The 19,869-nt window shown below is 47.1% G+C and overlaps 1 protein-coding gene across 2 annotated transcripts in view; it reads left to right on the top strand.

Moving 5' to 3' along the window:
• Positions 1–15,303, top strand: part of TUBA1A (tubulin alpha 1a) — an 87,083-nt gene extending 71,780 nt beyond the window's left edge. Inside the window, exons 1-4 of one of the 2 annotated variants that reach the window (XM_081181454.1) lie at positions 9,773–9,932; positions 13,093–13,315; positions 13,414–13,562; positions 14,101–15,303. In XM_081181454.1, coding sequence (XP_081037580.1) covers positions 9,930–9,932; positions 13,093–13,315; positions 13,414–13,562; positions 14,101–15,081 — 1,356 coding nt within the window. In that variant the 5' untranslated portion in view covers positions 9,773–9,929 and the 3' untranslated portion in view covers positions 15,082–15,303. Of the gene's footprint in view, positions 1–9,772; positions 9,933–13,092; positions 13,316–13,413; positions 13,563–14,100 lie in introns of those variants that run through there. The other variant, XM_081181455.1, reaches the window with a different exon arrangement.
• The last annotated feature ends 4,566 nt before the right edge of the window (positions 15,304–19,869 follow it).

Raw genomic sequence — 19,869 nt, 5'->3', positions numbered from 1 at the left:
CACAAAAAGACAACACCAAAACCCCTACAAAATTCATAATAAAAATAAGAACGAAAATAAAACAATACCCCTCCTCCCACAACACATTTAAAAGGGTATCAGATGTTAATCAGCTAAAAAGAAAAGGTAAAAAGGTAAAGGACCCCTGGAGCGTTAAGTCCAGTCAAAGGCAACTATGGGGTTGCGGCGCTCATCTCGCTTTGAGGCTGAGGGAACTGGTGTTTGTCCACAGACAGCTTTCTGGGTCATGTGGACAGCATGACTAAACCGCTTCTGGTGCAACGGGACACCATGATGGAAACCAGAGTGCATCGAACTTCCAGTTGCAGTGGTACCTATTTATCTACTTGCACTGGTGTGCTTTTGAACTGCTAGGTTGGCAGGCGCTGGGACCCAGCAACGGGAGCTCACCCCGTCGCGGGTATTCGAACTGCCGACCTTTCGATGGGCAAGCCCTAGGCTCAGTGGTTTAGAGCACAGTGCCACCCGCGTCCCTAGGGTACTGCTTATTTTGTCTAAATACTTTAATAAGTCTGTTGTGACTTTCCTCAACATCACTACTCTTGTAAAATATGATGTGTTGATCATTTCAAATCATAATATGCATTACTTTGCTATTATGTACGCCGCATTTTTTTCTCACCTGATTTCCCCCCCCCCCTCGACCAAACTGCAGCCTTTTCAGTCAGTTCTGTAGGATTTTCAAATCCTTGCACTTTGTGTGTCTGTTTGTGGTAAAATCTGTGTGTTTCACAATTCAAAAATGAGCATGAAGTCACGGAATATCAGCACAGTGAGTGGCTCAACTATGCTAGCAAATTCACAGCACACATGGCAAATTATAAGCTACCAATTGGTCAATTGGATTTTAAGTGGAACTGAAAGCAGCCACAGACCCCTGCACAGTTGGGGGGCAGCTGTAGTTTGGGAATTGGCACCAAAGCCTAGTAGGACCTGGGATTGACCTCCTTTTGGCTTCTATTTCCGGGAGTACCGCTGTGACCTATGTTGATCCTAAGTAGGGATGAGCTTCTCAAGCTCATATTTGACCATATGGTTGAGAGATATTTGGACCTCCGGGTGGGGGCAGCAACAAGAGAAGAACTGAGTGGGGCTGGGAGCACCTGGCTTGGGGTCCCAGCTGGAACGGAGTCCCGGAATCAATCCACAAATGAAACGGGCGGGATCCATTTCTGCGGAAGGGTATTTTTTTTGCTTCCAAGCAGCAAAGGACGAAAAAGCGCAGTCCGAATGAACCAAGCAGGAAAACTCCTGGAAACGAAGAGAGGTGAGTTCTTAGGAAGCAGCTGTCTGCTTTGTTCTGCCTCTCACTGGAGCCGCTGGGATCTCAGCTGTGCTAGAAAGATGGGCTGGCATTGGTGACTGTCTCTCAAAAGCAAACAATGACACGAGGGCTTCCTCCACGGTTACCTGCTAATTTGATGTGAGTGTACTCTGGCCATCACCTCCTGGGAAATGCGATTGTCCACAAGGACACCCCATTAGCCTCCAAATCTGATGAACTAGATGGAGAGCTTTTTGTTGCTGTTTAATCATTTAGTCGTGCCCGACTCTTCGTGACCCCATGGACCAGAGCACGCCAGGCACTCCTGTCTTCCACTGCCTCCCGCAGTTTGGTCCAACTCATGTTTGTATCTTCGATAACACCGTCCAACCATCTCGTCCTCTGTCGTCCCCTTCTCCTTGTGCCCTCCATCTTTCCCAACATCAGGGTTTTTTCCAGGGAGTCTTCTCTTCTCATGAGGTGGCCAAAGTATTGGAGCCTCAGCTTTAGGATCTGTCCTTCCAGTGAGCACTCAGGGTTGATTACCTTAAGAATGGAGAGGTTTGATCTTCTTGCAGTCCATGGGACTCTCAAGAGTCTCCTCCAACGCCATAATTCAAAAGCATCAATTCTTCAGCAATCAGCCTTCTTTATGGTCCAGCTCTCACTTCCATACATCACTACTGGAGAGCTTATGCTACAATAAATGTGGTAGGCTATCAAGTGCTATAAGACTCTCCTTTGCTGCCTCTCCTTGCTGATAAGCTTCATGCGCAGAGTTTGAGTGGCTGGCTGAAAGAAACAGGCCAACAGAGGGTTGAGGCATGCAGGCTGCACATGGGAGGAATAATATAAATAATAAATAATAATATTTTTCTATTTACAGTATACCCCGCCCTTCCCAGTTCAGAAAACTAGGCTCAGGGCGGCTAACAACAAATTTAAAACACTTAATTGATGCAACAAAAAAACAGCATAAAATACAGTATAAAATGGGAATAACAATAAATTCAGAATTCAAAAATCAATTTAGGGGGGAAATCTACCCAATAAACATTAGAGGATCACCAGGGCTAGCTGGCTAAATTAGTCCTATTTGGGCCAGCGGGGAGACCAGGGGAGAATTAGCTGTGGGATCTTCATAAAAAGGGAAGAGGGAGGGAAGGAAGGGGAATAAAAGATCAGGCTAAGTTCAAATTGTAAGCCAGGCGGAATAGCTCTGTCTTACAGGCCCTGTGGACAGAAGTTAAATCCTGCAGGGCCCTGGTCTCATGGGACAGAGCATTCCACCAGGTCAGAGCCATCACTGAGAAGGCCCTGGCCCTAGTGAAGGATAATCTGACTTCCTCAGGGCCCAGGACCTCTAACCTATGATTATTCATGGACCTTAAGGTCCTTTGCAGGGCATACCAGGAGTGGTGGTCCCGTAAAACAGCAGTGGCGTAGCGTGGGTTGTCAGCACCCGGGGCAAGGCAAGTAATTTGCGCCCCCTAAACCGTGGATTTGCGCCCCCTAACCCGTGGATTTGCGCCCCCTAACCCTAACCCCCAGATGTTGCGCCCGGTGCGGCCGGCCCCCCCTGCACCCCCCACGCTACGCCACTGTAAAACAGCATTTGACATTGTCCTCTGACCAGGGTTTTCTGCTGCTCCAATGATGTGAGGGAAAGGAAGGAACATGGCACATCAGGTATGGCTGGGCTGTCACTTCCTAAGCCCATTTACAAGCTTCCTTTGTTTATTAAAATCTTGAGAAGTGCCCATTGTGGAGAGATCGTACAGAGCATGCCAAAGCAGATCATGGGAGCATCTTGCTCAGTATTGTGTGCACGGACTTGGAGCATATTTCTAGAGTTCATTGGTGGTGTTCAACACCAATCCTGCTCAGAGTAGACCCCTTGAAATTAATGGCAAAGGGAAAGGACCCCTGGACGGTTAAGTCCAGTCAAAGGCGACCATGGGGTTGCGGCACTCATCTCGCTTTTCAGGCCGAGGAAGACGGCATTTGTCCACAGACAGTTTTCTGGGTCATGTGGCCAGCATGACTAAACCACTTCTGGCGCAACGGGACACCGTGACGAAATCCAGAGTGCAAGGAAACACCGTTTACCTTCCCGCCGCAGTGGTACCTATTCATCTACTTGCACTGGCGTGCTTTTGAACTGCTAGGTTGGCAAAAGCTGGGACAGAGCAGCGGGAGCTCACTCCGTCGCACGGATTCGAACCGCTGACCTTCCGGTCGGCAAGCCCGAGAAGCTCAGTGGTTTAGACCACAGCGCCACCTGCTTTACCTTTCCCTGAAATTAATGACCCTGACTTTGAGTTGTACTTATTTGAATACCACCATAAATTTTCCCCCATCCTACCTGGAGGGGCCAGGGAGTGAACCTGGGTCATTCTGAAAGCAAAGCAGATTCTCTTGTCACTGATCTACAGCAGCACTTTGGTGCCCCATCTCTATTTTCTATTCCATTGACCTGCTCTTTATTTCCAAGGATGTGCCAGGGCTTGGTTTCAGAGAGCTCTATTTTTCAGGCTCTGAAGCGCACTGCCAGGGGAAACTCGTCTGAGCTGTTGAGTAAGAAACTTGCCTCAGTCAGCTGAGTCAGAAAGCTGAGATCAAAAGAAGTGTTGTAAGAAGACGAGCATATAAAAGCTATGAAGTAATGGGAAATGTTTTCCTTGCTAAATTTTTGTCTCCCAGAAAGCTTTTTTTAGAGAAATCCAGGAGCCTTGTTTTCTTCAGTTGCAACTCTACTGGTGTCATGTAACCGCTAGGCCAGCCCATAATATTTAAGCGGGTTGGACTAGATCAGTGGTTCCCAACCTTTTTTTGGCCATGCTCCACCTAAGCATCTTTAAAATCCTGATGTAACCCCCCCCCCATGACATATAGTAATTTTTATTATTCAAAAAGTGAACTATTCACGTGGTGGAAGCCTAAAAGGCCATTCAGGGTTAATAACTTATTCTCAAATTGCCCCCCTTAAAAATCAAATCACCCCCTTTAAAAATCAAATTGCCCCCCTGTGGGGTGTGTTGGGAACCACAAGCCTAGATAGTCAGCCAGTGTGGTGTAGTGGTTAAGATCAGTAGATTCGTAATCTGGTGAACTGGGTTTGATTCCCCGCTCCTCCACATGCAGCTGCTGGGTGACCTTGGGCCAGTCACACTTCTCTGAAGTCTCTCAGCCCCACTCACCTCACAGAGTGTTTGTTGTGGGAGAGGAAGGGAAAGGAGATTGTTAGCCGCTTTGAGACTCCTTCAGGTAGTGATAAAGCGGGATATCAAATCCAAACTCTTCTTCTTGTTGTTCTTTGGGTCTCTTCCAGCTCTACAATTTTTATTATTTTTTTAGTGTCCAAAATGGAACAGCAAATGTGCTCCTCCCCTCCCCTTGTTGAGGTACATGAGACCCAAGTCTGGCCAAGTTATTTTGACACTTGAGGCAGGCACCCAAAATCAGCTGCCGCCTCACTCTGCCTAATGGTTGGGCTGGAGCATCTCCTCCAACATCTGTGGCCGCAGGATGGGACTCCTAAACTTGATTCATTTGCCACTGTGATTGGTGCAAGTACAGTGGGACCTTGGTTCTCGAACTTAATCCGTTCCAGGAGTCTGTTCGACTCCCAAAACCGTTCGAAATCCAAGGTGTGGCTTCCAATTGGCTGCAGGAGCTTCCTGCACCCAAGCGGAAGCCACGTCGGATATTCGGCTTCCAAAAAACGTTCGCAAACCGGAACACTTACTTCTGGGTTTGCAGCATCTGGGGGCCAATTTGTTCAGGAGCCAAGCCATTCGAGAACGAAGATACCACTGTACCCTCATCATTTGCGAGCGTTTGGATTGTCTCCTTAGCAAAGCCACAGCAGTTAGTGTCATCAGGCAAATGATGATAACAATTAAAGCCACTAATGAGATTTAAAAAAATAAATCAGTTTGTAAGTAGACCAGGGAAATAAAACCCCAATTGAACAAGAATCATTTCCTGTGTAGTAGCATTTTTGGCTAGCGTTCAACTGGATCTCATTTCAAGCCTGGTTCCTATTGTCACAAATGCACTGAAAAGCCATTGCACAAACCAGAGTAAAATGACCCTGAGAACTAGACCGTACAGAGAGTTGAGTTTCCTGGCATCACCTTCCCCCCACGAGGCAAGGAATAGGCACAAAATAGCCCTGCTCAGAAAGCACTGATCATCATCCAGGAAGAGGGATACAGTATTGCAAGTGAGCAATATGTGTCTCACTGAACCGCAGGGGAAGGTGAACGTAGCACTTTGCTGTGTCTGGCTAAAGCTGAGCTCAGAATCTTATTATATACTGCATGGAAAGCATTATACTCTTCTTCATTCTACTTGTTCGCCAGTGAAGCTGAAATGTGCCTATCCCAATTATTCCCCAGATGCAAACCCCCTAGATTTACTAATGTAAAGAAATCATACAGAACCCCACAATCATGCCCTCCTCCCTCCTTTTCCATTTAGCCTGTTTCATTTACTGTATTAGTTAGTTGGAAGTTCTTAGCAGGGGGCAGCTTGGTTGGAGTAAAATATTGATGCTCTCTTGGCACCAGCCAACAGCCCACTATTGCTAATGAAGTCTCTGTAGGTAGACTTGCTTTGTTACTAAACCTCATAGGTAAAGCTAAAGGGACCATTAGGTCCAGTCGTGGCCGACTCTGGGGTTGCGGCGCTCATCTCGCTTTATTGGCCGTGGGAGCCAGTGTACAGCTTCTGGGTCATGTGGCCAGCATGACTAAGCCACTTCTGGCGAACCAGAGCAGTGCACGGAAATACCGTTTACCTTCCCGCCGAAGCTATACCTATTTATCTACTTGCACTTTGACGTGCTTTCGAGCTGCTAGGTTGGCAGGAGCAGGGACCGAGCAACGGGAGCTCACCCTGTCGCAGGGATTCGAACCGCCGACCTTCTGATTGGCAAGTCCTAGGCTCTGTGGTTTAACCCACAGCGCCACCCGTGCCCCACTAAGCCACATGAACGTCTTTTAAAAATAAATAAATAAATTGTGTTGTTATTTGCTCATGAACTTCTTAAAAATGTCAGGAAATAGTTGGGCTTTATTATTATTATTATTATTATTAAGAAACCCCAGCAAATTGATAAGATTTCTTTTTCTTTTTTATGCCCGCTATATTTTAGCATCTCTGGAACACTTGTCTGCGCTGCAAGTTAGCTCACACCTTTTTCATTTGAGATAGGCTTCTTTCACTTATCATCATCATTTTTTCTTTGTATACCGTCTTTCTATCTTACAATACCCAAGGCGGTTTACAAGCTGAAGAATCAAAGAATGTACACCTTATAACAATCTAATTCAATACAAAAATGTGACAATAAAACATAACTTTAAGATAAGCAACTTATAACAAATAAAATAATAGTCACAGAATATTAAATATCAACATCTAAAAATTAAACAGAAACCCACTCTTAACAACAATAATACAGTCATACCTCGGGTTAAAGTCGCTTCAGGTTGAGCATTTTCAGGTTACACTCCGCGGTGACCCGGAAGTAATAGAACACATTACTTCCGGGTTTCGCCACTCGCGCATGCGCAGACACTCAAAATGACATCACGCGCATGCGCAGAAGTGGCAAATCGCGACCCGCGCACGTGCAGACACGGGTTGTGTTCTGCTCGGGATGCGAACGGGGCTCCGGAACGGATCCCGTTCACATCCAGAGGTACCACTGTAAATAAATTCTAAACTATAATCAATAAAACGGCAAGTCACAGTGCATAAAATAATAGAATATAAACTGAGAAGCAGAGACTGGAGAGTGGGCAAAGCAGATGGAAGGAGGCCTTGCCTGATGAAATCTCTCCCCTCCCCTTTCACTTACTAAACATTAGCACAATCTCCATTTCTTTTTTAAAAAGAGAGCTTTTCTAATCCTCATGGAACAAGAAAAGGAGGAATTGCAATAATGATGTTCCTGTGCTCTGTATTAGGGCTTTACTATATTCTAGTGACAAAGCTAAAACTACCCTTTCCTTGTTTGCTTGCTATAATATACTTTGCTATTTCAGTGTTCCATTAATCCCAGATTTATGCCTGCAGTCTAGATTTTTTTAAATAAATAAAGTAAAAGGAGTCAGCTCCATCATTTGGAGCAATTACAGAAGGCAGATATAGAACTATTTATGATGCCTGTGCCTTTCTTAAAGTGACATTAGGTTACAGCTTTTGTTTGGGGCAGGGCTCCCCTGTGCCTTTAAAAACAACGAGACAGCCAGAAATCCAGTCTGCTTCCCTATCACAGCATCTTCACGATTACAATAAATAAATGAATAATTCTCCCTAGGCGCACACTTGCAGACTGTGCCACTGCTAAAAGCACAGGACCACTCCCAGGAGAAACGGTGGCAACCTAAGGGAAATGAATTAGCGACCGGCTTTCAAGAACCGCTAAAAGAAAATGATCTGCTTATAGATCCGAAACCGCGGAATACCAAGCTGTACAGCTAAGGTTTGGGGCAGAGGAAAACGCATCGTCCACGCTCAGGAAACCCAGCCATTGATCTGAGGGCCAGCTAGCAAGTGTGCATTAAAATTTGTCTCAACAGGAGCTACTGTTTATTCCGTCAAAACATTTATTGTCAGAAGGAAGCTATATCTGGGGAGGCGGGGTGGGGAGATGGTTGCAGGTCAGTGTCAGGGAATCAGGGCTGCCAGTCAAAGGTTTCAATCAAACGGGCATGGTTCTGAAATAAAGGAAGATCTGGGCATCCGCTGGAGAGGTCGAGGGGGCGCAATCCAACCAGCTTTTTTTTGGTGGGGGAAGCACATTTATATAACATAGAAAATGCGTAAAAGATGCGGGATCTTGGTGTGAAGAGGGCGAGGGGATACGTGGGTTTTCATCTTTCTGGTTGCGGAGGGGCGGCTGCCTGGCTGTCTGCCTCCGACTCCACCTGCGAGCAGCTGTCTCTCTCTCTCATATCCGCGCGCCCTTCCCCGCCACCCGCCGTCTATCTTGCCAGACGAGCAAGGGAGGAGGGCGGGGATGGAAGAGAAGCGGCTGAAGAGCCGGGAAAGATCGTTAACTGCGAGCCCTTGTCAGGCACGATCCGGATCGACGGAGACTGCGACGGTTACTCCTCCTTCCCCCGCGCCCCCTCCCCGTCGCTTCTTCCCCAGACAAAAAGCCACACCCACCCTTGGGGCGTTGGAACAAATGCTCCGAGGGCCTTCCCTACAAGAGGGCGCGCACACCCACCCGCCTTCCTTCGCCCTTCTTGGCTGCAGAAAGGAAGCTGGGAGCGGTTTGCTGGAAGCAGGAGTTGGAGAGGCGGAAGGCGGCACTTTTATTGCGCTTAAGGCTTTGCCGTCTGACCTAGGCGCCCCCGCTTAAGCTCTGGGTTTCGCTCTCCTTCCTTCCCCCAGTTACAAAAAAACATCCCAGTTTATCGTTTTTTATCCCCACCGGGCCTAACCTCAGCCCCTTTCTTTTCAAGCTCTGGGTTCAGATTTTCCCCTCCACCGCATCCCCTGCTAGGAAAGAGACCTCCACGCCGGAAGCCGCCTGCGGCGCTTTCTCCTTGGCGAGGGCTCCCCCACCACCCACGCGCGTCTCACTCTTGCGTAGACTGGGAGGAACAGGGACCCGATCCCAGACTTATTTCCACGTCAGCCGCAGATTCCCATGGGGCGCTGCGTCCCTCTCGCCAGCTCGCTGCGTAATTTGCCCAGGGCATCCGTGTGACAGAGCAGGTTTGCAACCAAAGTCGCTTTTACAGCAGGTCTGCAGCGTAAGGCAGCAGCCGAATGCACAATTGGGCGTAGAAAGCCCTCTTCTGCAGCTTTTTCCTTGAATGCATAATTCTGCTGACCCCTAACATTTTTGCCTGCTCGTCAGCACCGCTGTGGCCCCACTAAGTCCCAAGTTTCCTCCATCTTAATTATATCTAATAAAATATTTTTTAATGTATTAAATATCTTCTGTGCTCATCAAATGAAAGCAATCGCCGGTTGCCCAGACCTCTCTTTCCAATAAAATAAAATAAAAATAAAAAATACAGTACTTTCCCCCCCCAAATTATGGGAATCTCAGCCCAGCGACCTGCTGCTGTTGCCCTTGATTTTGCAGAAATGCGCATCCTGTGGCAACATTATTTCTTTGCATGTTAATGCAGGATTGACATTTTGGGCTGCACCGTCCTGAGCGGGGAGAGGGCTGTACTTAAATGTTTAAAATCATGCAAAATTCAGGTGCTCCTCTGGTACTGCCCCCCCCCGCGCCCCGCCCCGCCTCGCGCGCTATGGCGCATGGAAGAGAGTAACTGTTCTTCTGTTTGGTCTCTTTGTCTGGAGGATGCGAGGCGACTTTGGATGCTGAGGAGAGGCGGGGTGTGGGGAGAGATTACCTCATCCTATGCGCCCTGAGCCAATGGCTTTTCTCCTCCCCTGGTTTCTCCAGGCAGATTGGGGGTGTCTCGACCAACCGCAAAAAGCCTTCGCCCGTCCCCATGGTGACGAGGTTGTATATAGGGAGCCGCGTTGCCCTGTGTGCTACAGGTTCTCTTACATCGACCTCCTAAGAGTCGCGCTGTAAGAAAGCAAAAACCCTCCTCGGCTCCCGTTTGATTTCTCGAAGCTCGGCAACCAAGAGGCAGATATGGTAAGCGCCAGCGCCTCTCGGCTGCGGGGGGGGGGGGTCAGAGGAGGAGGGCGTGGGACAAAGCACAGGCAATCCTGGCAGCATTTCTCCTGGCCCGCCCCAAGCCAATTCTGCTTTCTTCCCCATCTTTCTCTTGGCTCTTCTGGGCATGCTTTGTCCCTGCGCCTCTGCGGGGGCTCTTTTTCTTCCAGCGGCTCGCTGCTGCTGCTGCCGAGCTGTGGAAATGCAGAGAGCCTTCCTGAGGCTTCTGGTTCCTCCTTCTCCCTTCCCCTCTGTAAAAAAAGAAAGAAAAAGGACGAGCTGTTGTTCTCCAAGGCGGCGGTAGCAGAAGCAGTGCATCTTCGAAGCCTGACGCAATGGCTTCCCCTTGGCTGGGAAAGGCGAGGCAAGGGTGGCTTCCTGCCTGCGTAGCGCTGCTGGCTGCGGGCTTGCGTCTCCATCTCCAGTCCTTCCCAGCTGCGGATGCGCATAGGAGGGAGGAGGAGGAGGAGGAGGAGGAGGCAGTGTCAGCGGGGAAGCAGCGGTACCAGCCCCAAGCAAGCCTGTGCTTTAACCCGAATGCAGGGGCGCAAATGGAGCCATCTGCAATTCAAAGCTGCTCTCCTGACTCGGAAGGAAGTGGGGTGGAAGTCGAGGGGGGTGTTATTTCACAGGATGTAAACCTGATTAGACTGGGGGATATCAGTGATTATAAAATTAAAACCCCTTTTTTAAAAAAGAATCCAAACAAACAAGGCGTACTAAATGCAGCGGCGTAGCACGGGTTGCAGGCGCTCGGGGCAGGGCAAGTGTTGCGCCCCCTGATGGACTGGGCAGCTGGGGTGGGTGGGAGGGCGCGCCTGCCCCTTAGACCAACCCGCCTGCCGCCACGCCTCAGCTGCCAGGGCTCTGTGCCCGTTGCGGGGGCAGCTGATTGAGCCCCTTCAAAAATGTGGGGCCACGGACCACCCCCCTCCCGCCCGCCGACACTACGCCTCTGCCAATGTTATGGGGTTGAAGCTTCAGGATTCCACACACCCCCTTGGAAGTAAACGTGTTTCAGTAGCAATCAAAAGCAATAGGTTTCCGTCTGAAACAAAATACTCAGTATGATTGATTTCTGCGCCACTAGCGATTCCGCAAGGGGGCAAAAGTTAGCACCAGTGCAGCAGTCGTGGGTCTTGGGGGGCGGCTTATACCGAAGCTTTCTTGTCTTCTGCTGCAATCCTGCGCTCTAGGAAGAAATGGTAGAGGCAGGGGAGCTTGCTTCTGAGCAGAGAAGCATGCATAGGCTGGGGGGGATCGCCACCAGTTCAGGAGTTGTCAGCTCTGCCGATTTCTTGTGCGCAGAGGGGATCATCTTGGCAGAAGCCACGCCTTTGCATCGCTCCAAGAGATTCCGCATAAAGAGCAGCATTGTTAAGCGAGGAATCTGTGTTAAGGATGGGGAGCAGCCGGGAAGAGGGGGTGGGGGAGGGCAGGGCTGGGGACCCACCGAGAATCACGTCGGTTTAAGTGGCAGCTCCTTCCCTCTCCCCTCCCCCTCCCAGCCCACAGATTGGTCTGAAGGCGATGGCTGAGACAGCAGACAAAGAGAGTGGCTCCTCTGGCAGATGTGACCAGAATAATTATGGAGAGACAATAATGCAAGGCGGCTTAACTGCGCTGGTTGCCGTTTTCGAAAAGCACCCTCGCCGTTGTGGTGTTGCAGATAGCTTCCTATACATTTCCTGCTCTGGAACGACTCTTTAGCTGCCCCTGAAACTTTCCCAATATAATAAAAAGATACTGGGGCTTTAAAAAACAACAACACACGCATCCTCAATTTTCATGGGAAGAACAGACAGCAACATGCCCTCCTTGGCAAGAGATAGGAGGTTTGTCTTCTGGTCCAGACACCCCCATTGATTGATTTCATTCCCAAGCATGTTCTCAGCCGGGGTCAGAGAAGGGAAAATTGGCAAAACGGTATAATGAGATCATGCTGGAAATAGACTCGGCTGTGTTAATCCATCACAGAGCGCAGGCTCCAGCAGTCAGCGTGGGCGTAGTCAGCAAAAATAATTTACTAGAATGGGTGTACCTAATGCAGAAGAATACCCAGTATTCCTGGACAGGGTGTGGCATTTCTTGGTGTTCCCTATGGGCTAAGGAATAGATCACCTCAAATGACTAAATGTCCCTGAAAGCGACGGAAACAATACCTGGGATTGGGCACATTGTGCTTGCAAATTGGAGGGAGGAAAAGACTGACGATAAATCCCAGGGTTCAAAGGGCTTGGGTCTTCTGAAAATTCAGGCATTTGCTATGTGCCATGTTAAGGCTGAGCATTCTTGGATAATAAGTCTCCGAATCTCCGTGAGCAACAAAGTTGGATAGTGAATTCACTGAGATTCATAGTATCCAAGGAACAATGGCCTGGGTGTGGCACCCTTGCCTCATTAACAGGTATGCTACTAGAGCTTTTAAATTTCACTGGATTCCCTTCAAGGGGATTAAGGTGGCTCTCTCCCACTGTTTTTTAGTTCCCATTTGAACAAGGGTTTTTGAACAATGGGCTAGCACCTGCTGCACAATTTTTGGCTTTTGTATATATAAATAACTTTTATTAAATTTTCTGTTTTGCAATTTAAAATACTCATTTAAACATCCTTAAACTATCAGTGACTTCCCTTCTTCTCTTCCCATGGTTCATTTTGCATATCAAAAATCCCTGCATATTTTGCAAAAAGTAAACCATTCAGTATTCCATTATTGCATCCATCAAAACCTATTTACACTGTTGAATTTATCTTAATGCTTCCAACGTTTTCAAATGCACACAATTTCCCCCCATGTATTCAATAAACATTTTCCAATCTTCTCTAAACGTATGCTCTTCTTGTTCTCTTTATCTGTATGTTAAGACTGCAAGCTGCGCATACTCTTGTCAGCTGAAGTTGCCATTCTTCTTTATCACAATTATTGGCTTTGTCATTCGCTGACCTTTGCTTTTCACCTTGTACGCATCTCCCACAAAACTGGTTGCCTGCGTTTCTTCTATCAATGTCCAGTTGACAGGACTGAGGTAGCGATTACAGGTGTAGCCTATGAGCAGAATCCTAAATAGCAGGATTATGAAAACAACACCCAAAAGCAATTCCCAATTAATACATATATGTGCTTCTCCTTCACCTTTAGCGTGAGTGCATCTCCATCCACGTTGGCCAAGCCGGAGTCCAGATTGGCAATGCCTGCTGGGAGCTCTACTGTCTTGAGCACGGCATCCAGCCTGATGGGCAGATGCCCAGCGACAAGACCATTGGGGGAGGCGACGACTCCTTCAACACTTTCTTCAGTGAGACGGGAGCTGGAAAGCACGTGCCCAGGGCAGTCTTTGTGGACTTGGAACCAACTGTGATTGGTGAGCAAACAAGGCACTTCTAATAGCTTTCTAGCTGTGTTTGTGTCTACAGGAGGGATGCCAGAGGTCTTGATGCTTCCACTTGCTTCTCTCCACAGATGAGGTGCGCACTGGCACCTACCGCCAGCTCTTCCACCCTGAGCAGCTCATCACTGGCAAGGAGGATGCTGCCAACAATTATGCCAGGGGCCACTACACCATTGGCAAGGAGATCATTGACCTGGTCCTCGACAGGATACGCAAACTGGTAAACATGTTTTGTCTGATGGAAGATTTGTGAAGGATAGAAAACGAAGCAACATGATCGTATGTTGCTGTTTTGTTTACTGCCATATAACAAATATCAGTAGTTAAAAGAAGATCAACATTGATATTAGCTACTAGGTTAGTATTGAAAATGCAGATATACATTAATTATAGACCTTATTCTAATGTTAGGGATTAAAAAGTTAGCTTGACATTGGAGTTACATTGAAGATCAAGCTAACCTACTTGAAGAGAAGATGTATAAATCATCCTAATAAGTTCATGGGGAAATGGATTTTTCTTGTAATGCTTTTGAACAGGAACTAAACATTCTAGACTATTATTTTTTTTAAATCCCATTTTGCAAAATTCTAAATATGCTCACTGGCCCAAAAAGCTTGGTGACACAGAATGTCATGAACTAGATTGATACACGTTCACTTTAAGAAGCTACATAAGTATACAGTCCTTTCTCATCTAAACAGAATGGAGAGAGAAAATATTTTTTTATTTACATTAGCATCAATTTATCCCAACAGGCCGACCAGTGCACAGGTCTCCAGGGTTTCCTGGTCTTCCACAGCTTTGGTGGGGGCACCGGTTCTGGGTTCACCTCCTTGCTGATGGAGCGCCTGTCCGTGGACTATGGCAAGAAGTCCAAGCTGGAGTTCTCCATCTACCCAGCTCCCCAAGTCTCCACAGCTGTCGTCGAGCCCTACAACTCCATCCTGACCACCCACACCACCCTGGAGCACTCCGACTGCGCCTTCATGGTAGACAACGAGGCCATCTATGACATTTGCCGCAGGAATCTTGACATTGAGCGCCCCACTTACACCAACCTGAACAGGTTGATAGGTCAGATTGTGTCCTCCATTACAGCCTCCCTGCGATTTGATGGTGCCCTGAATGTAGATCTGACAGAATTCCAGACCAATCTGGTGCCCTATCCCCGAATCCACTTCCCCCTGGCCACCTACGCCCCGGTCATCTCAGCTGAGAAAGCTTACCATGAACAGCTTTCTGTAGCAGAGATCACCAACGCTTGCTTTGAGCCGGCCAACCAGATGGTGAAATGTGACCCACGTCATGGTAAATACATGGCCTGCTGCCTGTTGTACCGTGGGGACGTTGTTCCCAAAGATGTCAATGCTGCTATTGCCACCATCAAGACCAAACGTACCATCCAGTTTGTGGACTGGTGCCCCACTGGTTTCAAAGTTGGCATCAACTACCAGCCCCCCACAGTGGTCCCCGGGGGCGACCTGGCCAAAGTGCAGCGTGCCGTCTGCATGCTGAGCAACACCACAGCCATTGCTGAGGCCTGGGCTCGCCTGGACCACAAGTTTGACCTGATGTATGCCAAGCGTGCCTTTGTCCACTGGTACGTTGGGGAAGGGATGGAGGAAGGCGAGTTCTCGGAGGCCCGGGAGGACATGGCTGCCCTAGAGAAGGATTACGAAGAAGTGGGTGTGGATTCTGTCGAAGGGGAGGGTGAAGAGGAAGGAGAGGAATACTAAAACAAAATGTCACAATGGTGCTGCTCTTACAGGGAAATTAAAGCTATTTAACAACATTCAAGTTTTGGTCTGATCAGTTAATTTATGTAGCCGTGTTCAGAAACCTTTGTTTGCCCTACAATAACTGATCTGTGCTCTAAAACATGACGGTTTTTATTACAAGCCCAAGCCATTTAATGTTGTGGGTTTGGGTTTGAGAATAAAAGGCATTCCCTGTCCTAGGAGATTTGTGTCTTTGTCTTTATTCTTAATACATGCAATATTTATTTTTTGAAAAATATGATATTGGGAATTGATTGGGGGCACATTCCTATCCAGTGTTACCTCTGTTTTCAAATGTAATCCGTTCTGGAAGACCATTTGACTTCCGAAATGTTCAAAAACCAAAGCATATCTCCCATGTAGTCACAGTTGCAAACACAGACAATTCCTATCTGCTGGTGTTTTTACTTTTAAAGGTTATTTGCCTAGCTACAATTCTGGAAAACGCTCACCCTGGTGTGTAATTCCCATTGAATTCAGTGGGCCTTCCTTCTGAATGGACATGTATGGGATTGTAATGTATTTTGCATTTTGAAACAACAACAAACAAACCCTACCATTTCTGCTCCTCTGACACAGAAGGGAACAAATGTTTTAAATAAATAATGAAAAGGAAGTAAGAAGCAGAGTGAAATTGGAGATGGGGAAAGCTGAGAAGAATGAGCATGCCATGAGAGAATAAACTCACATGTGCTGTAAAAATGTCCAGCCCAAAGATCTACACCAAGTCAATATGCCTCATATAAAAAGAAGAGATGTCAAAAAGAGGAAAACTGTTTTCAGTATAATAATAATAATAATTTGTTATTGTTATTATTTATACCCCGCCCATTGCACTCTGGGCAGCTCCCAACAGAATATTTAAAACATTATAAAACATCAAACATTAAAAACTTCCCTAAACAGGGCTGCCTTTTATTTCTTTTTCAAAAACAATAATTACAAGAGAGTGTTGTTTTTTTAAGCATGCTATAAAGTTAGGGATATTATATGATACTTCCAAATAGCAAACTTACCACCATTAGCTTTGGTGATATGGTTTTATTTGTGGCAGATAAATACTTCATTATTTGCTCTCAGGCGTGTGTAGATTCCTAGCATGTTTTCCAAAAAGTATTGTAAAACGATGCTAGCGTAGACTGCTATTGCTACACATTTCAACACATTTATTCACGTAGAGATGGCTTTAAATGCAATGCCATGCTTAGGGACATACGAAGCTGCCTAACACCAAGTCATATAACCCACACTGGCTGGCAGCAACTTCTCCAGGGTTTCAGACAGGAGGTTTTCCAGCCCTACCTGCAGATTGTGGGACGCGGGTGGTGCTGTGGGTTAAACCACAGAGCCTAGGACTTGCCGATCAGAAGGTCAGCGGTTCAAATCCCTGCGACGGAGTGAGCTCCTGTTGCTCGGTCCCTGCTCCTGCCAACCTAGCAGTTTGAAAGCACGTCAAAATGCAAGTAGATAAATAGGTACCACTCTGGCGGGAAGGTAAACGACGTTTCCGTGCGCTGCTCTGGTTCACCAGAAGCGGCTTAGTCATGCTGGCCACATGACCCAGAAGCTGTACGCCGACTCCCTCGGCCAATAAAGCGATATGAGTGCCACAACCCCAGGGTCGGCCACGACTGGACCTAATGGTCAGGGGTCCCTTTACCTTTACCTGCAGGTGGTGGGATTTGAACCTGGGACCTTTAGCATGTAAGGCATGTGTTCTGCTACTAAGCTATGGCCCTTCCCAACCCCACATGTCACAAGCAGACTGGGATAATGGGGCTGTGCTAAAAATCCTTGAGCTTATGTGGAACGTTTTTAAACAATGATGTGACCATGCTCATTATTGCTATTAACTTTGGTTGATGAAGTGACGTCACTCACTGGAGATGACCATATGACAGTTCTGCCTTTTGCATGGGTAAATACAAATATTACCACAGTCATGGTGCTGTTTGCCCCACGCTCCTGGCTGTTTACCATAAGGTCACAAATATAAGTCACACTTTAACTTTTCATGAACAGAATTTGGAGAGAAAGCAAGGCTTATATCCAGGCCAATACGGTATTTATTTTAAAGGGAATGTCTATAACAGAAGCCGATAATATCTGCAAGCATGAATGAATACTGGAGTGAGTAGTGATGTCAGCAAGTCTTGTTAAGCAACTCTTGATAAGGATCTAGATAAGATTTTTGTCTGATCTGGAAGGGTTCTACTTATGCCCTTGTATTTTCCAGTTACCAAGGAACTATCACAAAGGGCAAATAAACAAAGCAAAGGTACCATTTTCCTGCAGCATGTCTTGCTACTAGATTCTGAAATGGACACAAACTCCAGACTCTAACAGTGAGTCATAAAGCCTTAACTGAGTCTTCCTAGTCCCTCTCAAGAACCAGAAAAACTTACGTTTCAGGTGATAGTGTTACCAACAACATGTGATGATGCTAATATTTCTTTGGCATTTCATTAGACTGGGAACATCTGGAGAGGAGAAAGGAACCGTCTTCAAATCCAAAGCACTCCAGTTCTTTGCCTTCATTACAGATTTGGCATCACATGTCAGGATGAGTAATCCTAGTTTCTTCCTTCTCTTTAGGAAGATTTCTTTCCTACCTAAAGGCAGTGCTAGCATGCACAGTAGGCACCCAAAACATGCAAAATTTGTGCGAAGTGTGCAGGCTGCAGGCAGGAAGTGGAAAAAATGAGAATCACCTCCTGCCTTCTTTGTGCCTGAAGTTTGCACTGATTCCCACTACTGACATTTTCAGTGGAGGTTCAGCACAAAGGAATAGCTGAATGCAAAATCCAGTTGGGTTGGAGGACAGAATTCCTCTCCTACTGTAGATATTAATATTGCACAGCATGAAGCAATTGGATGCATAAAAACCATTTCCTTTGGAAATAAAAGTAGTCCAGACCCATAAATATTATTCAAAGCTTTTCTAACCAGAACGTCTTCAAAACAGGTACAAAACAATCAATGATACATCCATAAAGTTGTATAAAGCATATGCATATAGGTGGTTCATATAACATAATTACAATTAGAGTAAAAATTCAAAGGTCTGTCTCTTCCATAGCTTGCATTCGCCTGCGTTCAGCCTAAAGCTATGCAGCTCCTGGAGAGACTCATTTATCACATCTTTCTCTCACTGTGCCTGGGAACAAATGGCCCAGAGGCAACACCCTTCAAGATGGAGATTTGCAATCGAATACCTTTCACATGATTTAAGGTTAAACATCCATGTGAAAGCTAGCAGAGAACATCAACAGTTAACTATCAGCTCAATTAGAAGCTTAGAGAGCTTCAGTACGCTGCAATGGAATTTTCCAATGTTAAACCCGGTCAGCAATACACATGCAGGCATTCTCCATTTCCGGTGCAATTAAACAATTATACATAACATGCCCTCCCCACTACACCATAGAAGCCAACTTCTAGGGGCTGAGGTCCCTTCACCTCCCCCTATAAATTGAGGACACCCCCCCCCCGTTAATGAGCACTGCCGTTCAAATGATGTGCGCGCGCTGCATTATGTGATCAATCATGTGGAGTGGGGCTTACCTGGGCCTCCTCAACATTTTATTCAAGTTGGCATCCCTGGACCCCAGCAAAGGGAGACTGGGGGAAGCTATAAAATGTTTAGTATGTGAGAATTGTCCCAGGCGAGCAAGCAGAGGGCAGGGATAGAGAAAATGAGATTAAAAGCGACACCCTCGTTAAAGACCGCAATTGTACTTAATAAGGTGAGGTTGCAGTAGTAGGTTGTACAGTGGTACCTCTGTTGCGAATGGGATCTGTTCCGGAGGCCCGTTCGCAACATGAAAAGAGCACAACCTGCAGTGGCACGTCTGCACATGCGTGGGTTGCGATTTGCCGCTTCTGCGGATGAGTGTGATGTCATTTTGCACACATGCGCGAGAAGCAAAACCCGGAAGTAACCCTTTCCGGTACCTCCAGGTCACTGCGGGACGTAACCTGAAAGAACGTAACATGAAGTATGACTGTATGGGCAATGTATCCGGAAGATAAATTGTATATCGAGGAGTTTATGATCTAACACGGTTGCCCTTCCTGCCTCTGTTCCTTCCTCTTCTTATCTCTTATTAAGCTATTTGATGGCATGAGAACAGCATTTAATGTCCTAATCAGTTGGGAGGAAGTGATGGTGCTAGGCGGTAGCGGAGAAAGGTGGTGGGGGTGGTCCGCCCCTTGTGTCATCCCTGAAGGGGGTGACATCGCCCTGGGACACATGCCGCTGCTGGTGCACCCCTCTGAGACGCTCTCTGCTGCTGGCACACACCCCTGGGACATGTGCCATCGCTGGCACACCCCCACGGACGACTAGCCCTGCCCCTGCGGGCTGCTTCAGGTGCTGGAGCAGCTAGCTCCGCCTCTGGTGCTAGGTATCTTCTTTGATGCTGGACACTGTTTTAAGAAAGTGAAGCATTGGGAGGGGGGGGCTAATGAATAATCTGCACATAGCCAGTCGGGAAGCCACACAGGCTAGTTATCTATAAATCGGATGTAAGAGAGGATGTTAATTTTGAAAGCCGATGTAGGGAAGGAAGGAAGTCCGGGTGCGATAATGCACATGGTAAATAAGCAGACACAAAAATGTTGACTGTAAGAGTATATGCTTTATTTACACTCCTGTGTGAGTGTCTGGAGGCGGTTGGAGGATGGATGGCGGCTAACAGATTGAGGTTGAATCCTGACAAGACAGAAGTACTGTTTTGGGGGGAC

This window comes from Podarcis bocagei (genome assembly GCF_964188305.1).
Source record: "Podarcis bocagei genome assembly, chromosome: 2".
In the NCBI taxonomy this organism is placed as follows: Eukaryota; Metazoa; Chordata; class Lepidosauria; order Squamata; family Lacertidae; genus Podarcis; species Podarcis bocagei.
Note: the sequence above shows the minus strand (reverse complement) of the source record. Positions and strands in the feature narration are given on the sequence as shown.